Consider the following 22,202-nt stretch of genomic DNA (forward strand, 5'->3'; position numbering starts at 1 on the left):
GTCCCCAGTCCTCAAAATGGTGACTGATACCTGCACTTTTTTTTTTTTTTACAGAGTCCTGGATGCCCAGACTACAGCATCCTTTCCTTCATGGGTGCTTTCCACGGGAGGACCATGGGTAAGGAGGGGCCAGTATGGTCCCTGTGCCTGTCACCACAGATGCTAATGAGCAGAGATAGAAGTTGAATCTTTAGGCTGCCTTGTATCTAGAAATAATATGTTAGTCTGAGAGGAAAAGGGTGTGCGTGTGTGTGTATGTGTGTGCGCGTGTGCACGCAGTGTCCATTCCTCACTCCTATCCAGCCAGCATGTTTTACAAAGAGTAAGAACAAAGGTATCAGTCATTCCGAAGTTCAGTGCTGTCCTCTGATCAGGGTCAGCCTCCTCTCTGAGATTTTGGTATTTGCACACACACCCTTATCACCTCCTGAACTTTTCCCTCATTATCTCTCCCTGGGCAGCAGCATCCATATTTCTCAAGCCTGCTGAGCCTTACAATCCTTCCAAGGCACCACCTAGGCCGAAGGTTAACTCAGGACAAACAAACTGTTGGCAGTGTGCACGGTGGGTTATTGCAATGTGAACACTTAGAGCAACTGAAATGGCTCAGTGCATAATGGTTCTTGACCCCAAACTTGCTGTCCTGAATTTGATCCCCAGAACCAACATGGTGGACGGACACTCCCATTAGTTGTTCACATGCATACTGGCACACTAACTCACAAAGATAGATAGATAGATAGATAGATAGATAGATAGATAGATAGATAGATAGATAGATAGATGGATGTAATTTTTAATCTTGAAAAGTCATGGTGCTAGAAAGATGGCACTCAGTGGTTAAGAACACTTGTTGCTCTTGCAGAGGACCTAGATTCAGTTCCTAGGCCCAACATGGCAATTCGTAACCATCTATGATTCCAGGTCCAGGGAACCTGATAACTTCCTCCAGCCCACAGTCCACATATACACATACATACGTGCAAAACACTCAAACATGTAAAATAAAATATTTTAAGATAGTTTTGAAAAAATATTGTGTGCCTATAGATTCCTTTCTATAATATGAAGCCACAAATGTACTCTTATAATATAGAATAGAAAGAAAGATAGTGCAGGGGCTGAGAGTGCTCAATGCTCTTCTGGGGCCCGAAGTTTTGATTTCCAGCATCCATGTCGGGTAGCTCACAACCGAACACAAGTTCAGGTCCACAGCATAGAATTTTAAAAATGCCTCATTTGTCCCTCCTGTATGGCTTGAATCAATTCTATTCAATTCCCTACAGAGAGGGGATGATTGTGCCATTTGCAAATGTGCATTATGAGTCAGCATTGCCAAAAACTTTCCAAGGCCATTCAATGACAGAGCAAGGATTTGAACCCTTGTCTTTCCTCTCTAGCAATTAGGTTTAATCTGCAATAAATCATAAAGCAAACAAACACATACACAATCCAAGGGTTCTACATGTACAAGTCTGAAAAGCTCATCACACCCTCTTTTAAAACATTCCATGTTACTATCCCAAGCAAAGCATCTTCTTTTCTGTTTTGCTGGGCTCAGGTTGCTTAGCGACCACACACTCCAAAGCAATTCACAAGATTGACATCCCTTCTTTTGACTGGCCCATTGCTCCATTCCCCCGGCTGAAATATCCCCTGGAGGAGTTCGTGAAGGACAACCAGCAAGAGGAGGCCCGCTGCCTGGAGGAGGTAACCTGGGTCCCCACTGCCTCCCTTCTTCTCCTTTTCTCTCTGGGGACTGAGTCTGAGCCCAGAAGAGGACAAATGCAGGACATGGGTGGTGTTCTCCACGGAGGAAGTAAGGATGTGCAGACCTCAGGCTTTAAGAGCTCTGTAAGGGAAGAAACAAGAGGCACTGTTTTACTACCTAGCATTTATCCCCCACTTCTGGTACCAATTTCTCCACCATTTCATTGGGAACAAATTTAACTGACTCCAAAATGATAGATAGTAGATTTATCTAAATAATATGGGTGTCTGGTGGGGGAAAAAAGTTCCATGGTCTAGTCCTGTGGTTGGCATTCTTTCTCTGATTTCTAGAGCTTTTAGTGTCCTTGGAGGTCACACAAGGAAAGAATGAAGACTTGCAGTTTTTTTGCCTTCGCACCTCCTTTTCTCCAGAAACAGCCCCTTTTAATCTGCCCCATAGAGGAAATGGAAAAGTATAGGAAGCGTTTTACTGCTGGAAATAACTGTATTTTCTATATTGGATTATTATTAAATCAATACTCTAATAACTCTGTTGGCTTTCCTCTTAAGCATGTCAGTATTTTCAGTGAATATTTATTAAACACCTACCAAGGTACTAAGCAGGCTGCTGAGTGGTAGGTATTTAGCAGTAAATGAAAGAGGCAAGACCATGGGTCAAGGCTTGTAACATATGTCACATAGATAACCATAGATTTCTTAGTTACCATTGCTTTAAAAGTAAAAAGAGGAGTGGGGGTGGAATGAGGTTGGGAAGCACTTTCCAGACATTCACAAAGCCCTGGGCCCCACATAAAATCAGGTCCCAGCACTTAGCCGGTGGCCAGGAGGATCAGAAACTCAAATTCAGTCTCAGCTGCATGGTGAATTCAAAGCCATCCTGGAATATATATAAGACCATGTCTTAATAAATAACTAGAAATCGATGAAGCTTATTTCAACATCACCTTTGTTTCTTGAGATAGTCTCAGACTGTAGGTGGACCAGTCCTGGAGCTTTCTACTTTGCACTTTCAGAACCTCTCCAGTGCTGGGGTTCCAGGAGTGAGATGATAACATTTTATTGAACCTAACATATCTAAAATATGGTCTCAACATGTAATTCATATTTTTGAAGTAGCAGTGAGACTGTTTTTCATATTAAGCCCCTGGAACACTGTGTTAGTTCAGCATAATGACTACTTAAGGTGTGGATTTGGCTTTTTAAAACACATATTAAACAGCTAATAAACTACCCAGTATTATTTGTTCATAGTCTATAAGATAATGCCCGTTTCAGAAGTAGAACTCATGAATGACCACCACTTGGGTACCTTTCCTGTATACCATCATTGTTTGTTGATTCAATTGTTTAGTTCAGGTTCGTTTTATGACTCAGAACAGTATCACCCCAACCAGAGATGTCTTATCACCCAGCCATAGCCAGGCTGAGTTTTCTGCCCATAACACACAGCCACAGTGGGGCTGTTTTCACCGCAGATAGGTTTTGCAACAGCTTCTCAAATGAGCCTCTATCGCAGTGTCCCCAAGAGCACACCAAGCAGAAAGAACATAACGACGGAGCGAGGGCAACAGTCATGGCATGCTTAGAGTAGTGGCCACGCCTGCCTTTTCAGCAGGTTATTCTAATATCCACTTACAGAACTTGGTATAATGGCACAAGCTTGAAACCCCAGAATTTGGAGAATCTAGAGTACATGTCCACACTTGGTTTTACAGACAGGTAGTAGTGGTGCACACCTTTAATCCCAGCACTGAGGAGGCAGAAGCAGGCAGATCTCTCTTGAGTTCAGAGCCAGCCTGGTCTATAAAGGGAGTTCCAGGACAGCCAGGGCTGTTACACTCATTGGGAGGGGAGGTTTACTATATAGCCCTGGCTGGTCTAGAACTTACTCTTCAGACCAGGCAGTCCTTGAACTCACAGAGTTTCACCTGCCCCTGCCTCCTGAGTGCTGGAATTGGGACTAAAGACATGCACCACTAGACCAAGCACTCCGTAATGAATTTGAGGCCAGCCTGGGCTATAGGTGTATCCACTTGCAGATCAAGGAAGGAAGCCTTCAGAAGGCTGAATTACTTGTCCCACAGGTGCTAGCCCCAATAACAGAGGGGCACATTCCTGTACATCATGTGGCTCCTAACAGGTCCCACACGTCTCAGAGGAAATGCCACAGACACACTTCCAATATGATTCCAAGGGGTTCACAGAGCCTTCCCACCCCATGCCCATCTACACAATCTCCTCCTGTTCCGGAGCCTCTGTGAGAATCTATTTCCCCTCCTGGGTTCTAGGTAGAGGATCTGATTGTGAAATATCGGAAAAAGAAGAGAACAGTGGCTGGAATCATCGTGGAACCCATCCAGTCCGAGGGTGGAGACAACCATGCATCAGATGACTTCTTTCGGAAGCTGAGAGACATCGCCAGGAAGGTTAGCGTGTGTGGGATGAGGCTGCACAGGACCACAGGGATTTCTGGGTTGCATTCCCAGAGGAAAAAAAAAATGGCTCCATTACTGCCTTGGGGTCCATGAAAACTTACTGTGTGCAGAAACTGATTGGCCTTATTGAGGGCAGAAAAGTTGGGATTGGGACGAGGCGTGTGGCTCAATGGTAGAGCTTTACCTAGCGTGTACAGGGCCTTGGATTCCATTTGAGGTTGGGGCAGGTTTGAATTGAGAGGCATGTGTGATTCTTATTTAAAATAATTTTGCTGAATCAGCCTCTGGGGCTGGAGTTGTAATTCAGTGGCAAAGCACCATGCACAAGGTTCTAACTTCAGTCCTCAGCACTGAAGAAAAATAAACATTGTGCGGTCAGAGCCTGAGGCAGGAAGGTTTACTACAGGTTCAAGGCTATGCTGGGTTAAATAGAGAGTTTAAGACCAGACTGGGTTATAGAGTGAGAACCTAACTAAACAAACAAACCAAACAAAATCAGCCTCCAAACTACTGGGGTTTTGTTTGTTTGGTTGATTGGTTTTTGAATAATTTGTTTATTTTATTTCATGTCTTTGAGTGTTTTGTCTGCATGTCTGTCTGTGAAGCACATGCATGCAGACTCCAGTAGGCAGCATCAGATCCCCTGGCACTAGAGTCGCAGATATATGTGAGCTGCCATGTGGGTTCTGAGAATCAAACCGGGGTCCCATGGAAGAGCAATCAGTGCTCTTAACCACTGAGCCATCTCTACAGCCTCAAAGCACTGTTTTAATGAGGAGTCTTAGTTAGGGTTTCTATTGCTGTGATGAAACACCACGACCAAAAAGCAAGATGGGGGGAAATGATTATTTGGCTTACACTTCCATATTTCTTTTCATCATCAAAGGAAGCCAGGACGGGATCTTGCACAGAGCAGAAACCGGGAGGCAAGAGCGGATGTAGAGGCCATGGTGGGTGCTGCTTACTGGCTTGCTTCCCATGGCTTGCTCAGCCTATTTTCTTATGGAACTCAGGACAACCTGCCCAGGGACGGCACTATCCACAGTGGGCTTGGGCCTTTCCCATCACTTACTAATTAAGAAGATGTGCTGCAGTCATATCTTATAGAGCCATTTTTCTCAATTAAGGTTCCCTCCTTGCAGATAACTCTAGTTTGTATGTCAAGTTGACATAAGACCAGCCAGTACATTGGGACTTGTTCAATTAGGAGATCCCTGAAATGGCCTCAGCCTCCCTTCTCTTTCCGGAACTTGCCTTGTCCTTTAGTCTGTTGTGGTCTGTAGTGAGCAGGTATCAAATGAGCAGCGTCAACATCCACTCGTTAGTCTAGAGGATTGGGCATTATTTTGCATGTATTAGCTTTTTATCAGTGTAATCAAATACTAAAAGAGTAAGTGCCCAAGGAAAGATTCACTTTGCTCCATGTCAGAGGGTTCCGTCCATAATCATTTGCCCCACATTCTTGGGCATATCACCAAATGTGATATGTGGAGCATAAACATGACAGTGGAGATCGATTCACATCATAGCTGACAGGAAACAGACATTGAAACAGGAGGTGGCCAAGCGATGCCCTCTGAGACCCATCTCCCACTGAGCTCCTTGCTCCATCTAGATCCTCCCTTCTAGACTTTCCACTAGGTGCTTCCTGGTAGCCCCAGGGCAGGAGACCTAATGCTCAGCACAGGAACCCATGGGGGGAGCGGAGGGGTTTATATTCACATGGCAACAGGTGTATGCCCAAGGGTCACATCAAACCAGTCAGTTCACAGATAAGGAACACGGGACATGAGACAGGTTACACACATATGGAACTAGTGGATCTAGGTAATGCAGAGAACATGGCAGCTGGTACAGCTTCAGGCTTGCACACAGCGCCTCCTGAGGCAGTCATGCCAGGACTGCAGCCACACGCAGCAGCGCTCTCAGGTGGTGGGAGCAGTGTGGGATGTTCTGATTTTCTTCCATCTGGGCAGTTCTAGGGCATGTGCAGATGTAGCTATGATCCAAACTGTTCTGTTTTCTCTGCATAGCTGAGGAACGGGGCTTGACTTCACAGTTTAGAACATCAGTGTGAGGCACACGGCTGAGCTCCAGCTTGGGGGGCAGGGTTCCCTGGATCCAGGCTTACAAGTGTTTGTTTTTCCCTCCCCTGTTTTTCTTGGAACAGCATGGCTGTGCCTTCTTAGTGGATGAGGTTCAGACTGGAGGAGGCTGTACAGGCAAGTTCTGGGCCCACGAGCACTGGGGCTTGGATGACCCAGCCGATGTAATGTCATTCAGCAAGAAGATGATGACTGGGGGTTTCTTCCACAAGGAGGAGTTCCGGCCAAGTGCTGTGAGTGTTCCAAGCTTTGTTCATAACACATGACTGGTTCCCTGAACCAAGGGGCCTTGTGGGTGGCACAGAAGTTTTCCTTTAGTGTCACATGTAATAATAATGGCAATAGCTACCACTGTAGAGTGGGCACCTTATCTGTACCTTATCTGTACCTATCTATTTCTGGTGGTCCTTTAATTCACACTACAATCTAACCTTGTATTATCTTTGTAACGCTTTACTAAGGGAAGGCCAGATGCAGAGGCTAAATAAGCCTCTGCCATAGTTACTTTCCTCATTGCCATAACCCAGTACCTGACAAGAACATCTTAAGGAAGAGTTTGTTGGGCTTACAGTTTGAAAGGATGTAATCCAACATGACAGGAGGCATGAGATGACATGAGACAGGGAGCAGGAGATGACAAGCCACATTGCACCTGTAGCCAGGAAACAGAAATGGGGATGGAGCTGGGTCCCCACTGTCCATTTCCTCCAGCAGCCAGGGACTAAATTTTCAAACATGAGTCTATGGGGGACGTTTTTATACTTAAACCACAATACTCTCCAAGGTCACTGAGCCTGTTAGTGACAGATCAGGAGTTTCACAGACCCCATCTGTAGGCATTTTTTCAGCTATTGTATTGGGTTCTTATATCTACCATTCTTCTCCACCCCCGGCCCCTTCCAACACTCCAACACTAGGTAGGTGAGAAAGAATGTTAGAGTGGAAATAATATATATACCTCTTTAGACTTCTTTCTGGTGATTAAGGTCATTGGGTTCCTAGGGACAAGCCCAGTCATCTTTGTCAGAATGTCCAGAAATCCTGAAAACCAGTCATCCAGAAATAGCAAATGCAACAGCAGAAACCAGCAACAGCAGGAACCAGCAACAATGGGGACAGCAGCACGGGGACCAGCAACAGTGGGGACCAGCAACAGTGGGGACCAGCAACAGTGGGGACCAGCAGCAGTGGGGACCAGCAGCAGGGGAACAGCAGTCACCACAGGCCCGCTTGGGGCTCTTCCATTTATACCCTCTCAAAACTTCCCAGAATTAAACTGTCTGCAGCTGGCATGAATCACACCCCTGCTGGAGTGTGAGAAGCATTATAGTCAGCTGCTGTGGACAACCTGAAGCAGCCTCAGATCCCACACCTGGAATTAACATAGAAACATAGTAACATAACATAACTGGGTTTTTTAAGAAACCAAAATTTTCACCATGTTTCTCCCTTCTTCCTCCTAATGCTAGATAGGAGAAAAAGGATAGAGGGAAGAAAGAGAAAGAGAGAAAAAGATCCCTGATTCTAACTTTCTTTACTTTGTTTCCTCTCTGACTTCCAACTAATAACAACTTGCAACCAAACAACAACAAACATCCATAACCCATGGAGCAACCAAAACCCACCAACCTCTTGGGAATGGAGGTGTCATGTTCTTAAAATTGCTTCCTTCTGTCTCAGGGCAAAGGCATCTTTTGGGGACTCTAAGAAAATTGGGATATTGGTTAAGTCCTGGGAGAGCTAGCTGTATCTTTTTTCTGTCCAGCCTCTGTGGGTTAGAAATGTGCAGGGCTTAATGGAAGTCCTGGCTGAAAGAATCTGTGGGGCTGAACCATCTGAACTCACCATTTTAAATTGACTGAGGCAGTCTGTGAGGCTGGATCATCTGGGACACTTGCTTTATCTTCATTGGTGTCTTGTCTGTTTGCTTTAAACATACACAAACTTTTAAAGGTAATATTATAGGTACATTTCCACATTAACATATGTATGGAATGTGCAGCATGCACAAATTAGCAAAAGATTATTTTCTGCTTTATGTTTGAGCAGGTAAAAGACATCTGTCAACTTTATAAGTCTATTTGGATTGCATGACCAAACTGTAATATAAATCTCCATTCATGCTATATTAAAGAATGGCGGGCTGGAGAGATGGCTCAGAGGTTGGGAGCTCTGGCTGCTCTCCCAGAGGTCCTGAGTTCAATTCCCAGCAACCACACGGTGGCTCACAACCATACATAATGAGACCTGGTCCCCTTTTCTGGTGTGCAGGTCTATATACAGACAGAATATTGTATGCATAATAAATAAATAAATCTTTAAAAGAATGGCATGTAATAATAAGTCATGAGAAGCAGGTAGCCAAAAAGATTCATAAGCTGTACAGAGACATTCATGTCTCAACTAGCAGTAGGTCTTCCCTGATCAATTCTAATCTCTCTAAGTTGTGATGGTAAGCAAACTTTTTCATTCCCTGTAGAAACATAAGCAAAACTATGGCCCCAATGCAAAACTATTGCAGGCTTCCATTCCGGTGTTAAATCCTTATAGTATAAGGATGTACTAATTCCACAGGTTTGTTTTTTTTAATATATAACCCAGTGTCTCTTATCTGCTATTTTTCCTTTTTTATTAACTTCCCTGGGTATCCCAAGAGTTACTTCCAGGAGGTCATGGAGTTTGGGCATGTAGAGAACAAGTAGGATATTTTCTTGTAGTTTCCTTAGCTTCTTGCCAAGTGATATAAGTTTTTTCTTTAGATTTTATTGTTAATATGGTATTTTTGTAAAAATTTGAGGCTTCTAACATACTTCATATTGATCAATTAATAATTTCCTCATTTCCTTGTGCCAATGGACCTGGCAAACGTGTATGGGATGAACATGGGTAGTATGTAACGGATTCAGGGCTCACAGCCTGCCATTCCTAACTTACTTGCATCGTAGAGAATGTAAGGGCTTCAGGAGCTGGTGTTCCATTTACATACACGAGAGAATCCAATTAGTTATTTTTATAAACTGCAGGTGTTTGCTTTTAGGATATTTGTTATTAATTTCTTCCAAATAGTTACTATAAGCTCTTGCCAATCTTCATTAACTACTCATAATGACATAATCCCAGCATTAGTAAAAGGCATTACAATTTTGTCTAGGTCTGTTCATGACAATTGACGTCTTATTCTACCTTTTATGATTTGTTCAGAAACCTTTTCTATATACATCTTTATTTTTTTTTACTTTGTTTATGTACTAAGAAAATCCATTCTATAATACTATCTTCCCTTTTCATAACGAGCACAAAAGGAGAATGAGTTGAAGGCAAAATAAGCAAAATACAATCAAGTTTAGGATCAATTTGATCCACATATGCATCTTGCAGTCTTCATTCTACCAAAGTTAACTCTCTTTCTGCTTCAGCTGGTAACCATCTTGGACTGTTTAAGACCAAATCTCCCTGTAATATTTGGAACAAACTACCTAACTCATGAGAAGTTAATCCAATTAACATCTTCCATTAACTTTTGAAAATCATTACAAATTTGCAACTGATCTCTATCTTTTATGATCATATTTTTTGTTGACTTATTTTATAACTCAAATAGTTAATAGAATCTCCTCTCTATTTTTTTTAGGAGCAGTCAGTAACCAGTAGCATGGCAAAATTCTTTGTGTTTCCTTAAACATTTTTTCTAATGTATGTGTATCAGAATCAGCCAACAAAATATCATTCATGTAATGATAAATAATAGATTGAGGAATTTGCCTATGGATTATTTCTAGTGATTGTTGCACAAAATATTGACACAAAGTTGGACTATTTAACATTCTCTGTGGAAGCAATTTCCAATGACATCTCTTTATTGGGTTACTATTATTGTAAGTAGGTACTGAGAAAGCAAAACTTTCCCGATTATGATCATGAAAAGGGATTGTGAAAGAGCAATCTTTTAAATCAGTTACTATCATAGGACATGACTTAGGTAATAAAAAAAAGGTAAAGAAGGCTCAGGGTGTAAAGGACCCATTGGTTGAATTACTTTATTCATGACTCTTAAATCTGTTAACCTCCTCCATTTTCCTGATTTCTTTTTTTTTTTTTTTTTTTTTTATAACAAACAGGGAAACTCCATGGGCTGGTAGACTCTTCTATATGCTGAGCCTCCAGCTGCTCCTGTACCGGCTGTTAGTGCCTGCAATTTTCCCTTAGTTAAGGGCCACTACTCTACCCACACAGGTTTGTCAGCCGTTTTAGGGGTAGGACTGTTGGTATTTCAGCGGTGCCCTCCCTTTTAAATTTGGAAACAATCTATGTGATGTCCTGTGTTTGGACAGTGGACAGAGCTTGTGATTGTTTTTGATGACACATATCCAGGAGCATCCAACATTTCCCCTATAATTTCATCATAAGCTATCTCTGGGATTGCAGAAATATTAATTTGAGTACCCCATTGTTGTAAAATATCCCCTCCTCATAAATTTATGGGTATGTCAGCCACATAAGGTCTCAACTTCCCTGTTTTCCCTTACTGTCCCACACATTTAACCCATCGTACACTTTGTTTTATTTGAAATAACTTACCAATTCCTATAAACTGTACATAAACCTTCTGAAGTAGCCAACCCCCAACACTAGATAGGTGAGAAAGAAGGTTAGAGGGGAGATGGAACTGAGACCTCTTTAAACTACTTTCTGCTGATTAGAGTCATCAGGTTCCTGGGGCAAGTCCAAACTTCTTTATCAGAATATCCAGCAATCTAGCAATCCAACAATGCAGCAATCTAGCAATCCAGCATTCAAAAATGCAGCAGCAGGAACCAACAACAGCAGGAAGAAGCAGCAGTGGGGACATCAGCTCGGGGAGCAGCAGCTGCCATAGGCCCTCTTGGAGCCCTCCCTTTTATACCCTCTCAAGAGTTTCCAGAATTAAAAGTGAGTCCAGGACAACCAAGGCCACACAGAGAAACCTGGTATCAAAATGAATGGATGAATGAATAGTTCTCAGAATTAAACTATCTGCAGCTGGTACAAATCATGCCTTTGCAAAAGCACAAACCACGTTATAGTTTGCTGCTGTAGACAATCTGAAGCAGCCCCATGTCACACATCTGGAATTAAAACAAAAATATTAACATAACATAACTTGTTTTTTAAAGAAATCAAAATTCTCAATATATATATATGTATGCTACAAATTTTCATATGTTCATATAAATGTGCACATGTGCGCGCACATACACACACACACACACACACACACACATAGCCTTCAAGGGTCCAAAATCTTTTCATCATTCCTACCTGTAGTTTATACCCTCAAGGTAGCTCCACCATCCAATATGGCTACTGGAATTCCAGCTTTTATACCTCAATTCTAGTCTGAGGTCAGGAAAAAGAAAAAGGGAAAAAAATGCTCTTTTTTATCTTTAACAGCCTTCACAGAAATTCCACATAGTTCTTTCTTCCTTCTTCCCTTCACTTTTTCTTTCCTCCCTCCCTTCCTTCCGTTTATTTTATTATTTATTTTCTGTGTCTGTGCATGCTACTACCAGCAGAGGCCAGAAGAGATCTTCAGAACCCTGGAGGTAGAGTTACAGGCACTCAGTGTGAGTGCTAGGTTTGGTAGGACTCTGGTCCTCTGCAGGAGCAACAAATGCTCTTAACTGCTGAGCCATCTCTTTAGCCATAGTTCTTTTATTTCTGTCATGTGACTTAAACCTGAGCATATTGCTAGTCCTCACTGTAAGAGAGGCTAGGAAGCACTTAGCTAGTTGGCCACATTGCCTCTGTGAGGATTCATGGATGGGAAAAGTAGATCAAATTTGAGTCAGCAGACCACAGCGCAGTGCCAATACTACCAACAACAAGCCACATTTGCTATGGCAAGGACCTCCTAGCTTTTCTGCACCTCAGCTTTCTGCTATCGGGGATGAAGATTGTAGGGCAGCTGTACACCACATAGCAAGGTTTCAACCACATGGGGTGCACATGTCACAGTGGTCCTTTAAGGTCATATTGTCTAGTGACACTGTAATGACATCTTAGTTTGTCTAAGAACATTATGTTTGCACAATGAAATCACTTAACATTGCATCTCTTTTTTAACTCATGTGTGACTGCAGTTGAGGAACAATAGCCTTGGTATTTCTGAGCCTGAGGGACTTCCCAGGGTATTTGACAGCCAAGTCTCTCTCAACAGTGCCAAAATGTAGGGTTCTTATAGGAAGACTTCAATAACATAATCAGTGTACCCTCCCAGCCCTTGGGAGATGTTTGCTAGTTCAGTTTCTCTCCTTTTGGGGAAATGTAAAGGTGTAGGTGCTAGGAAGATGGCTCAGTCAGTGAATTGATCGGCATGCAAGTGTGACAACATGTGTTTGAGCCCCAACACCCATGTAAAAGCCAGGCCTGGTAGTGCAGGCTTGCAATCCCAGCATGGTTGGGAAGGCAGAGACAGGAAGGAAGTCAGTAAGTTTTAGCTTAGCTTTAAGGAAAGACCCTGTCTCAAAAATAAGGTGGACAGAGCCAGGTAGTAGTTGCACACACCTTTAGCCCCAGCACTCAGGGAGGCAAAGGCAGGCAAATCTCTGTGAGTTTGAGGCCAGCCTGGTCTATAGAGTGAGTTCCAGGACAGCCAAGGCTGCACAGAGAAGCCCTGTCTCAAAAAAACAGATGATAGATAGATAGATAGATAGATAGATAGATAGATAGATAGATAGATAGATAGATAGATAGATAGATTAAAATAAACAAATAAGGTGGCTATCTCCTGAGGAACACATTGTTCCTCAGCAAGGTTAACCTCTGGATCCACACACGTGCACAAATGTGCATGTATACCCACATGAACACACACATGCATATGTACACATATACAAAAGGGGTGGGGTTCAGTTTAAGGTGGCTCAAGCCAGGTCAACTGTTATCTCCCTGGGGTCAGCCTGGCTGAGGAATAGTTCTGTTCCTCAGGAGCTGTCCACCTTCTTTCTTGAGACAGGGCCTTTCTTTAGAGCTGAAGCTTACTAATTTGGCTGGCTGGCTATCCCCAGAGCACCCCGTTAGGCTAGGCACTTCCCAAGGGAGAAGCACCATTGGTACATTGGTACATTGACCGACTTCAAACTGGGCTTTATGCAGCTCTGCTAAGGAGGCTGGGACGATCAAATACACGCTGATAAATGAGCAAGACATCCTGCTGGTGGTGAGCTACTCTTGTAAGTCTCACATGCAAGTAGATGCTGATGGAAACAGAGCCTTTCTTCACCAAAGAACAGAAGGGACCTGAGTAGGCGTCTGTATGAGCTGCTGTGGGAACCACCCAGGGGAGGCGGGGCCCGCTGGTTTCAGGTGGAACATCTCAACACTGTGTCGGAGGACATTTGCCTGGATAACCTGCCGTTGGAGCTGCAGGACTGGAAGCCTGAAGCTGAAGAGACCTCCAGTAACAAAGGCAGCAAACTTACAGTGGCTGGCAATGCAGCAGCTTCCTGTGGACCCCAGAGAAGAGCAGTCCCCCATCCTGAACATGACCCAGCACTGTAATGCCAGTGGGATGTGGTGGAGGAGAATTCCTGTAACTACTCTGAGTGTCACCTTCCCTGCATGGTGCCTGAGACGCAGCTTCAGGGATTCAATGTCTGTGGGTCCTGCTGCCTGCAGCAGGGCTGGCTTGCCCACATGAAGCGCTGTTGGGAGAGGAAACGTCTCTCTAGCATAAACCAGAGAAATGATGGGCCAGAGTGGCCATTGCCAGAAGCTTCCAGCTTCCAGCTCTTCATGGACACAGACTACAGTTCAACCCGGAGGTGCCAAGGAAGCCAGTGGCTGGTCCAGAACAGCTGCCATGAGACCTCATGGTACATGCAGCTGGTGGGGACAATGCTTCTCTCTCCAGTATGTACCTCTAGCAGAGACAACAGGAAGGCTCCCCAGGACCTTTCACACTATTTATATGTTAATATGTTTATTAACACACATACATATTTTTTGCAGGGGAAGCAAGAGGAGAGTTAGAAAGTTTAAATTAGAATCAATCATTGAATTCGTCAAATAGCAAACAATCACCACTCAGCTAAAGGCTATCACGTAACTGAGTTTGTCCCCTGGGCAGTGGAGGGTGCACATAGAGACCTGCACAGGCAGAATAAAAAGGTGGAATCAAAAAGAGCTAGGCAGGAAAAGGTGTGCCTTGGGGCAGAGGACCCTCTGAAGTGTTCTGGTATGTGAGCCCTTCTGATCCATCCCGTCTCTCTCCAGCCTTACCGGATCTTCAACACCTGGCTGGGGGACCCATCTAAGAACTTGCTGCTGGCTGAGGTCATCAACATCATCAAGCGGGAGGACCTGCTCAACAATGTGGCCCATGCCGGGAAGACCCTCCTCACAGGGCTGCTGGACCTCCAGGTACCTGTGTCAGCCTGGCTACTGTGCTTGCTGCCTAGCAACTCTCAGCTAGCTGGGTTCCCAGGCCTTTGCATGTGCAAAGGCAGGTAGCCCCATTCTTCTATCTCAACCCCATTGCTAGTCCCTCATTATCTTTTTTAATTTTTTATTTTTATTAATTACAGATTATGCACTTTGTAGCCCCCTTCCCCACCCCCCCAAACCCACCCTCCTTTCCTCCCTCCTCTTTTCCTATGCCCTCCCCCAGTTCAATGACTCATTATCTCTTGCCATCAAATTCAAACATTCCTTTGAGGAGATTTCCCCTATGATGCTCTATAATTCCCTCTTCTGTACTATCCAGTGGGGGTCTGTTGTAAGCCATGTGTGTAATTTTTTTATGTTATTATATGGACACAAGGTATCCGTAGCCCACTGGCCTTGAATTTGATATGTATCAAGGATGGCCTTGAACTCCCCGTTCTCCTGCTTCTGCCTCCAAGTCCTGGGATTACAAATGTATGGTACCATGCCTGGCTCCTAGGTATAATTTTAAGTATCTTAGAGGCCAGATGAAAAGCAAATTGGAATAGGTGAAGTTACTTTTAATGACATGTTTTACTTAAGCTATCTGATGTCCAAAAGACTATTACTCCTGCAAGTCAACAATATAGAAAATAAGTAATGTGCCAAGCCTGTGTCACACTCAGATGAGCTCAGTACTGAAAGACAGAAAGAAAGGCAGGTCATTGCCTGGTGGAGATCCTTCCGGTCCACATAGCAAGTTCTAGGCCAGCTAGGGCTGTAGACTGAGACTTTCCTAAACAACAGGGCTGGGAGGTGGTTCAGATTCCCAGCATCCACATAAAGGCTGTGTGGGCATGGCAGCACAAGCTGGTGCCCAGGGAACAGCTTTGATCTCAACTTTCCCCCCTGTTGCAGGCCCAGTATCCCCAGTTCATCAGCAGAGTGAGAGGACGAGGCACCTTTTGTTCCTTCGACACTCCAGATGAATCCATACGGAATAAACTCATTCTAATTGCCAGGAACAAAGGTAAGGGGGATGGGAGCAGATGCAGAACTGGATCATTTCCTCAGTGTCTGGCTCCACTTGGTGTGGTGCCAAGCTCTGCTAGGTACAGGGTGGGGGAACAGAGGCACGTAAGATAGACAGACTCGGTGGTCTTTCTCAGAGAAAGAAAGTTATTGTGGGATTGATTCACTTATCATCTGACTTTATTTCTTTTTCCTATACTTTGGAGGCAGAATGTCATGAATCCCAGACTCACTTCAAACTTGCTCTGTAGCTGATTGAGGATGACTTTAAACTCCTGGTCCTGGGTTTGATCCTCAGCACTGAATAAGATGGGCGTGGTAGTGTATGCCTCTACTTTCCCAGTTGGGATTACAGGCATATACTACCACACCCATTTTATTCAGTGCTGAGAATCAAACCAAGGGCCTCATCTAGGCTAGGCAAGCCCTACCACTGGGTTACACCCCACCAGCCCATGAGAGATTTCTTCATCCACTCATACGCTACTGGCATCCACTGAAAAGCCAAGCTGTACTAAAGATGAAAACCTCCACAGTGAAGAAGCCATGGTTTATCAGGAAAGAAGAGAGCAAACACGGCATTTGGCAAGTAGTCACTGCCTCGATTCTGGGCACAAGGAAGGAGTGGAGAGCGGGGCTTGGGAGGGACCCTGGATGTCTAGGAAGGGTTCCTTGAGGTGTTGGTATTTGCCAGAAGGCATGAGGGATGAGCAAGGACAGGCTAGGTGGAGAAAGGAAGAGTCCCCTGGGCAGAGGGAGGGCCATGTATGATGGCCTGAGGCAGGATGGCACTGCCTGTAATCCCAGCATTCGGGAGGCAGAGGCAGGTGTGAGTTCCAAGCCAGGCTGAGTACAGAGTGAGTTCATGGCTACACAGAGAAACCCTGTTTTGAAAAACCAATGAAGAAAAAGAAGAGGAAGAGGAAGATGATGAAGTTGAGGCAGACAGATGGAAGGAGAGATGCTAAGAAAAGGATACCAGGCCACCTCATGCTAGCCTGAGGGACTCATGCTCTGGAGTTTTCTAAAGGGCTGTGGGAAAACACTGAGAGTTTTAAGTGGGAGGATACTGGGCTGAGATCTAAGTAACCACTCTGGGTCATATACACAGTCAGACTTTTCTCTTGTATATTCTTTTGTTTCTATTTTTATTTTTTATTTTTTATTTTTTACTTTATTAGGAGGGACCAACCCAAGTGTCTGTGTATACTAGGCAAGCCCTACCAGTGAGCTCTACCACAGGTCCTTTCTTCTGCCCTTTTTAAAATAATTTACTTAATTTTATGTGCATCAGCGTGAAGGAGTCAGATCCCTTGGAAATGGAGACAGTTGTGAGCTGCCATGTGGGTGCTGGGAATTGAACCTGGATTCTTTGGAAAATCAGACAGTGCTCTTAACCACTGAGCCATCTCTGCAGCCCCTCTTCTGCCTCCTTATGGAGTCCCTGCAGCAGTCCCCAAAGGACAAGGACAATTAGCTGGTTTGGGTTCTTCATTTTGTTTTTTTGTTTGTTGTTGGGATTTACTGTAGTGCTGAAGATCAAGCCTATAACCTTACACGTTATAACAAACAAGTATTGTAACCGCTTACCTCAGCTACCACTACAGCCCGCCCACCACCCATTTTTCATTTAAAATTTTTATTATATCTGTGATATATGTATGTGTATGATATGTGTCTGTGCCATGGTGAATATGTAGAGGTCAGAAGACAACATCATGGCGTCATTCTTTCATACCTTTATGTGGGTCCCAGGGTTGAATTCAGGCCATTTGGCTTTCATGATATGTGTTTTGATTGTTGACCGACCTCATCCTCCCTCCCCTTTTAACTTGGAGACAAGAGTCCCACTAACCTGGCCAGTGTGGCTTGAACTCACCCTATAACGGAGACTGGCCTTGGACTTGCAGTCCTCCTTCTTAAGATGCTAGGATAATAGGCGTGGTCCACTAAGCCTGGCTTTTAAATTTGTATTTATTTATGTATTAAGATAGGGCCTCATTGTATAGCCTAGGTCTAGAACTCGGAACTTCTGCCTCCACCTCGCAAAGGCTGGGCTTACAGACATGTGCCCACCATGCCTTGCTTAGCTTCCTTCTTAAAAAGAGTCCCAAAGACAGTGAGCGAGAAAGCCAGGCGAGCATACCCAGTACAGATGATAAAGCTCCGTGTGAAACTCAGCAGAGTCCATCCTTCTTCAGCAGTGGGTCACCCGCTCCGCGGGTGCTTGTATATATATTTACCTGTTTTCTTCCCCTGGTGCACCATGAGTTTCTGGCAAGCAAGAACTTTTACCTTGAGATTTCTCTACTATCCAACCCAGTAATAGTAGGACAAAAGGTGTTTAAAATTAGGAGGGCTAGGCTTGGTGGCCCATGCCTTTAATAACCATGCAAGCAGGTCTCTGTGAATTTAGGACCAGCCTGGACCACATAGCAAGTTCTAGCACAGCAAGGCTATACAGTGAGACCCTGTCTCAAACAAACATACAAACAAACAAACAAAAATTAAACTTAGGGGCTGGAGAGATGGCTCAGCAGTTAAGAGCACTGGAATTCTCTTCCAGAGGTCCCAGGTTCAATTCCCAGGACCCACATTGCTGCTCAGAACTGTCTGTAAACCCTGTTCCAGGAGATCGGACTCCCTCACACATACAGGCAAAACACCACTGTACATAAAATAAAAATAAATTATTTTTAAAAAGAACAAAAACCAAAATTAGGAGGGAAGGAAAGAAGAGGGTGGATGAGGGAAGAGAGAAGGGGAAGGATGGAAGGGTACATAGTGAGTGGAGGAAGTCAGAGGGGCCTGTGTGAGAGAGTGTGGCCAAGGGTGAATGACAGTGGCCACCAAGTCTCCAAAAATGTGTCCCTAGAAACTCACACTTCTAATCTACTCCTGCTCTTCTTCCAGGTGTGGTATTGGGGGGCTGCGGTGACAAATCCATCCGTTTCCGCCCTATGCTGGTCTTCAGGGATCACCACGCTCACCTGTTCCTCAATATTTTCAGTGGCATCTTAGCAGACTTCAAGTAAAGAAGCCGTTTCCATGACGTTCAGAGAAAGCCCGGTCTCAGCGGTGTCAGCTTGATTAGTTTGCCTAATTCATATTTCACTTAAACGTTTATCAGAAGCGAAAGCATAAACAGAAGGGTCATTTGTGGGCCAGGCTCATTGGTCAGTGGTTGTGGAGGACTGGGTGGGGAGGACCTGGGTTTGGGTCTCCTCCCTGCAAAACTCATGGTGCCCATTGGTTAAAGGCCAGTTCTGCGTAAGCCTTGGACACTGTCTTAGGAAAGGCCATATTTCTGCCAACCCTGGACCAACCAGTTTCTTAGAAGCAACTCAAAGGGTGTTACACCTGCTCTGAGGTGGGTGGGTGGGATCCTTGTGTCTCTGTCCATCTGAAGTACCCTGTCTGGGGATCAGAGATGCTGGCATCCTATTGTCCTTCACAAACAAACTCTCGTCACTTCTTACCAAATTCCCAGCTACACATCCCACTTGTGACTTACTTGGAGTCCAGATGGCTGAGAGGAAGATGACAAAGTGTGGAGATACAGACTGTGTTTGGGGGAATGGAGGGGCTTCTGGTATCCTAAACACCAAGATCCCCTCAGCCCTGTGCCCTTGGTGATGTCCCTGGCCTGTGAATTCTGTCCTTGACTGACCTATGCTCCTAGAGGATCTGAGTGTTGCCAGTGGTAGTTCTTAGTCAACATTCTCCACCCAGTGTCTGTCTCGATTCAAGGGAAGGAAACTATATCCTGAGCATCCAGGGGTCACATGGGACCTGAAGTTGCCTCTGGAGCCTACACTGAGGAGCATGGGCAGAAGGGCCCATGATTCCACCTCCAGGGCCTCTGACTTGTGACCCTTCATCCTGGGAACTTCATAGTCCAACTTTCACTCATCCACTCATTCCCTCCACTCCTGAGCACAGCTATTCCATCCCAGAGGGCCACTGCTAGACTTCCTGTTAAGGGCAGTGTCTTCCTTATAAAGGCATACGGACACCACATGTGGAAAAGCAGCTTGCTGGTTCATGATGGTTTTCTTGGACTTGCCCGGCCCCACAGAGCCTGTGCTTTCCTGTGTGTGGAGCATGCCCTGAGGCCAGCAGTCAGTGCTTATGCCGGTGAGATGTTCTTAGAACTGGCTTGACCTGAGAGGTTCCTGAGTAAAGTGCCCCCCCCCAACACACACACACACCCTTCAGAGAGGCAGTGTTTAACATGTAGAGTGCAGGGGGCTGTTTTGTTACAGAAGCCTCTTTCCATCCTGGTGCCCTCATTAACTGTCTGGGGAGGTGGGTATACCAGGGTTCCCAACTGAGCCCTTTGCTCTTTTAATAATGAATCATCCAAAGATCTAGCTTTCATGCTTCCTTAGACATGGCCATCAACTTACTTGCCTTGAAAATGAAAGGCACTGGCTGACATGCTTAACAGAAACAGCAAATCAATGAATACCAGTCATGTCATAGCCCCACAGTCTGAGATTCAGCCACTTCTTCATAGCCGTGTTTAAGGTCATTTCAGTAACCATGTAAGTAATGGGGTCTGCCTCCCTGCCTCCATGTAAGCTTTCATTCACCTGTATGTTTATTTCCATATCAATCATTTATTCACTCATCACACTTTCATGAGATATTTGTATTGTTCCAGATCCTGTGCTAAGCACCAGGAACACAAAGTTCCACAGATAAAGTCCCTGCTCCCAGGGACTCCCATTCTCTTGGGAACCACAGACCCTTAATGTTGAAGTCAGAATGGGAAGTGCACCAGCAAGGGTTTCTGAACATTAGTAAGTCCAAGGAGCCTTCAAGGGGAAAGGATGCCTGAGCAGAATTCTCCAGAATGAATGAAGTTAGTCAAGCAGAAAAGGCAAGGAAGAGTGAAGAAGGGGGAAGGCGGAGACATCTTTGTTCATTCCTCAGCCCTTTCCCTGGGGTGCCGGACCCCACACAAGTTCAAGGTCTTAACAAACTCGGAACTCGCAGGCCAAACCCTAACTCATCATATTGGTTTAAGCATGCTGCCTCCTAAGAACCACAGCATCACGTGCAGACACTCAGGCAGGTCCTTGGAGTTCAAAGGGTTTTAAGCCAGGACACAAGCAGGAATCGCTCTCTTTAGTGGAGGGAGCAGCTGATACTTCATTTTCCTGCCACGGGGCATGTAGACAGAAGGATAAATCGTTTCTAGAAAGCCATCTCCAGATGTGTTGTCCACTCCTTGCCTGGGGACAGCTCCTCTCATTTTAGACAAACAAAGTTTAAGCCGTTTATCCACATGTTCTTAACCGGGGCACGGTGTGTTTCTGAGACGGCCTCTTTGGAAGTAGGGGGCTAATGGGAAGAATTCCAAGGAAAAGGATTTTCCATAAAACTCAAGATTGTGGACAGAACCCACAAGCAAGCGTGTCTGTGCAGTCTGGATGAACACCCATCATGCATTAGTGCAGTAGACTTTAGTAAACGTCTCTAGCCAGTCTTGTCAGTTTTGCAGAAAACAAGGCCCAGTACTATCAAGTCTTAGCATATCCTCCCTTTTTATTATAAATGGGTGGTTTTTTTATGATTTTTACTGATGCTCAGTAACCATGCAAAAGTGTGCACATTAAAGTACTAATAGCTCTGTACCTATCTATATACGTATATATATCAGCTCACTGTAGAAAACCACAGCATCACAGACTCATGCAAACCAAGTGATCTTGTTTACAGTAATTGTCAACAGTGCCAACAAGTGATGAGGAAACGAACATGTCACAGTGTAACTGGTGACCATGTGCACAATTCCATGAATTAAATGTTTCCTGTGTTAATCAGTATTCTTAAATTAAAAGAAAATGTTTATAATAGAAATATCAGAGTGACTGTGGGCTTTTTCCGGGGGCAGCATTAATTCTCAGTCGTGCCTATCCACCCCAGATGGGGCAATGGCAGGTTAAGTAACGATCCCCCAAGTCCAGCCTGGTGAACCGGTGAACTTACTGGTTACTTAGAGGCGTGTGGGGGACTCGCACAGCAGCGTCCCATAAAAGCCCACGCAAGCATGGGTGATGGTGTCACTGATGGTCCGCTGAAGTGGCTTCTCCCTAAGCAAGGGTGCTGCTGTGGCTTTCCACAGTCCCTGCTTTCCTCCTGTGACCCAGTAACTGACAAGACACAACTTAAGGAGAAAGGGAAGTTCAGCTGGAAGTTCAGTAAAGGACACGGTCCATCTCGGCATGGAAGGCTCGGCCACAGGAGCTGAGGCAGCTGGTCACACTGTTCCTCAATCAGGCAGCAGAAAGCAGACAGAAGTGGGACTAGGGTAGAGAACTCATGGCCCACCCCAAAGACCCACTTTTTCCCGAAGTTTCCGTGGCTTTTCAAAATAGTGTCGGTAGCTGGGACAAGTATTCAAACCTCATGAATGTGGGAGGAGGGAGGCTAACATTCATAAATCTCTGACAGAGTAAGTTTCTGTGTGAGCTTCCTGGGCCTCTGA

The 22,202-nt window shown here is 44.8% G+C and overlaps 1 protein-coding gene and 1 pseudogene across 2 annotated transcripts in view; both read left to right on the forward strand.

The window, feature by feature from the left end:
* Abat (4-aminobutyrate aminotransferase) overlaps positions 1-21,574 on the forward strand; it is a 96,006-nt gene extending 74,432 nt beyond the window's left edge. For both annotated transcript variants that reach the window (XM_021644985.2, XM_060364156.1), the window contains 7 exons: positions 55-118; positions 1,562-1,710; positions 4,020-4,157; positions 6,337-6,504; positions 14,525-14,671; positions 15,593-15,704; positions 18,620-21,574. In XM_021644985.2, the coding sequence (XP_021500660.1) occupies positions 55-118; positions 1,562-1,710; positions 4,020-4,157; positions 6,337-6,504; positions 14,525-14,671; positions 15,593-15,704; positions 18,620-18,741 (900 nt within the window). In that variant the 3' untranslated portion in view covers positions 18,742-21,574. The remainder of the gene's footprint in view (positions 1-54; positions 119-1,561; positions 1,711-4,019; positions 4,158-6,336; positions 6,505-14,524; positions 14,672-15,592; positions 15,705-18,619) is intronic.
* Positions 12,198-14,514, forward strand: LOC110553192 (zinc finger MYND domain-containing protein 19-like; annotated as a pseudogene).
* Positions 21,575-22,202: the final 628 nt, after the last annotated feature.

This window comes from Meriones unguiculatus, chromosome 11 (genome assembly GCF_030254825.1).
Source record: "Meriones unguiculatus strain TT.TT164.6M chromosome 11, Bangor_MerUng_6.1, whole genome shotgun sequence".
Classification (NCBI taxonomy): Eukaryota; Metazoa; Chordata; class Mammalia; order Rodentia; family Muridae; genus Meriones; species Meriones unguiculatus.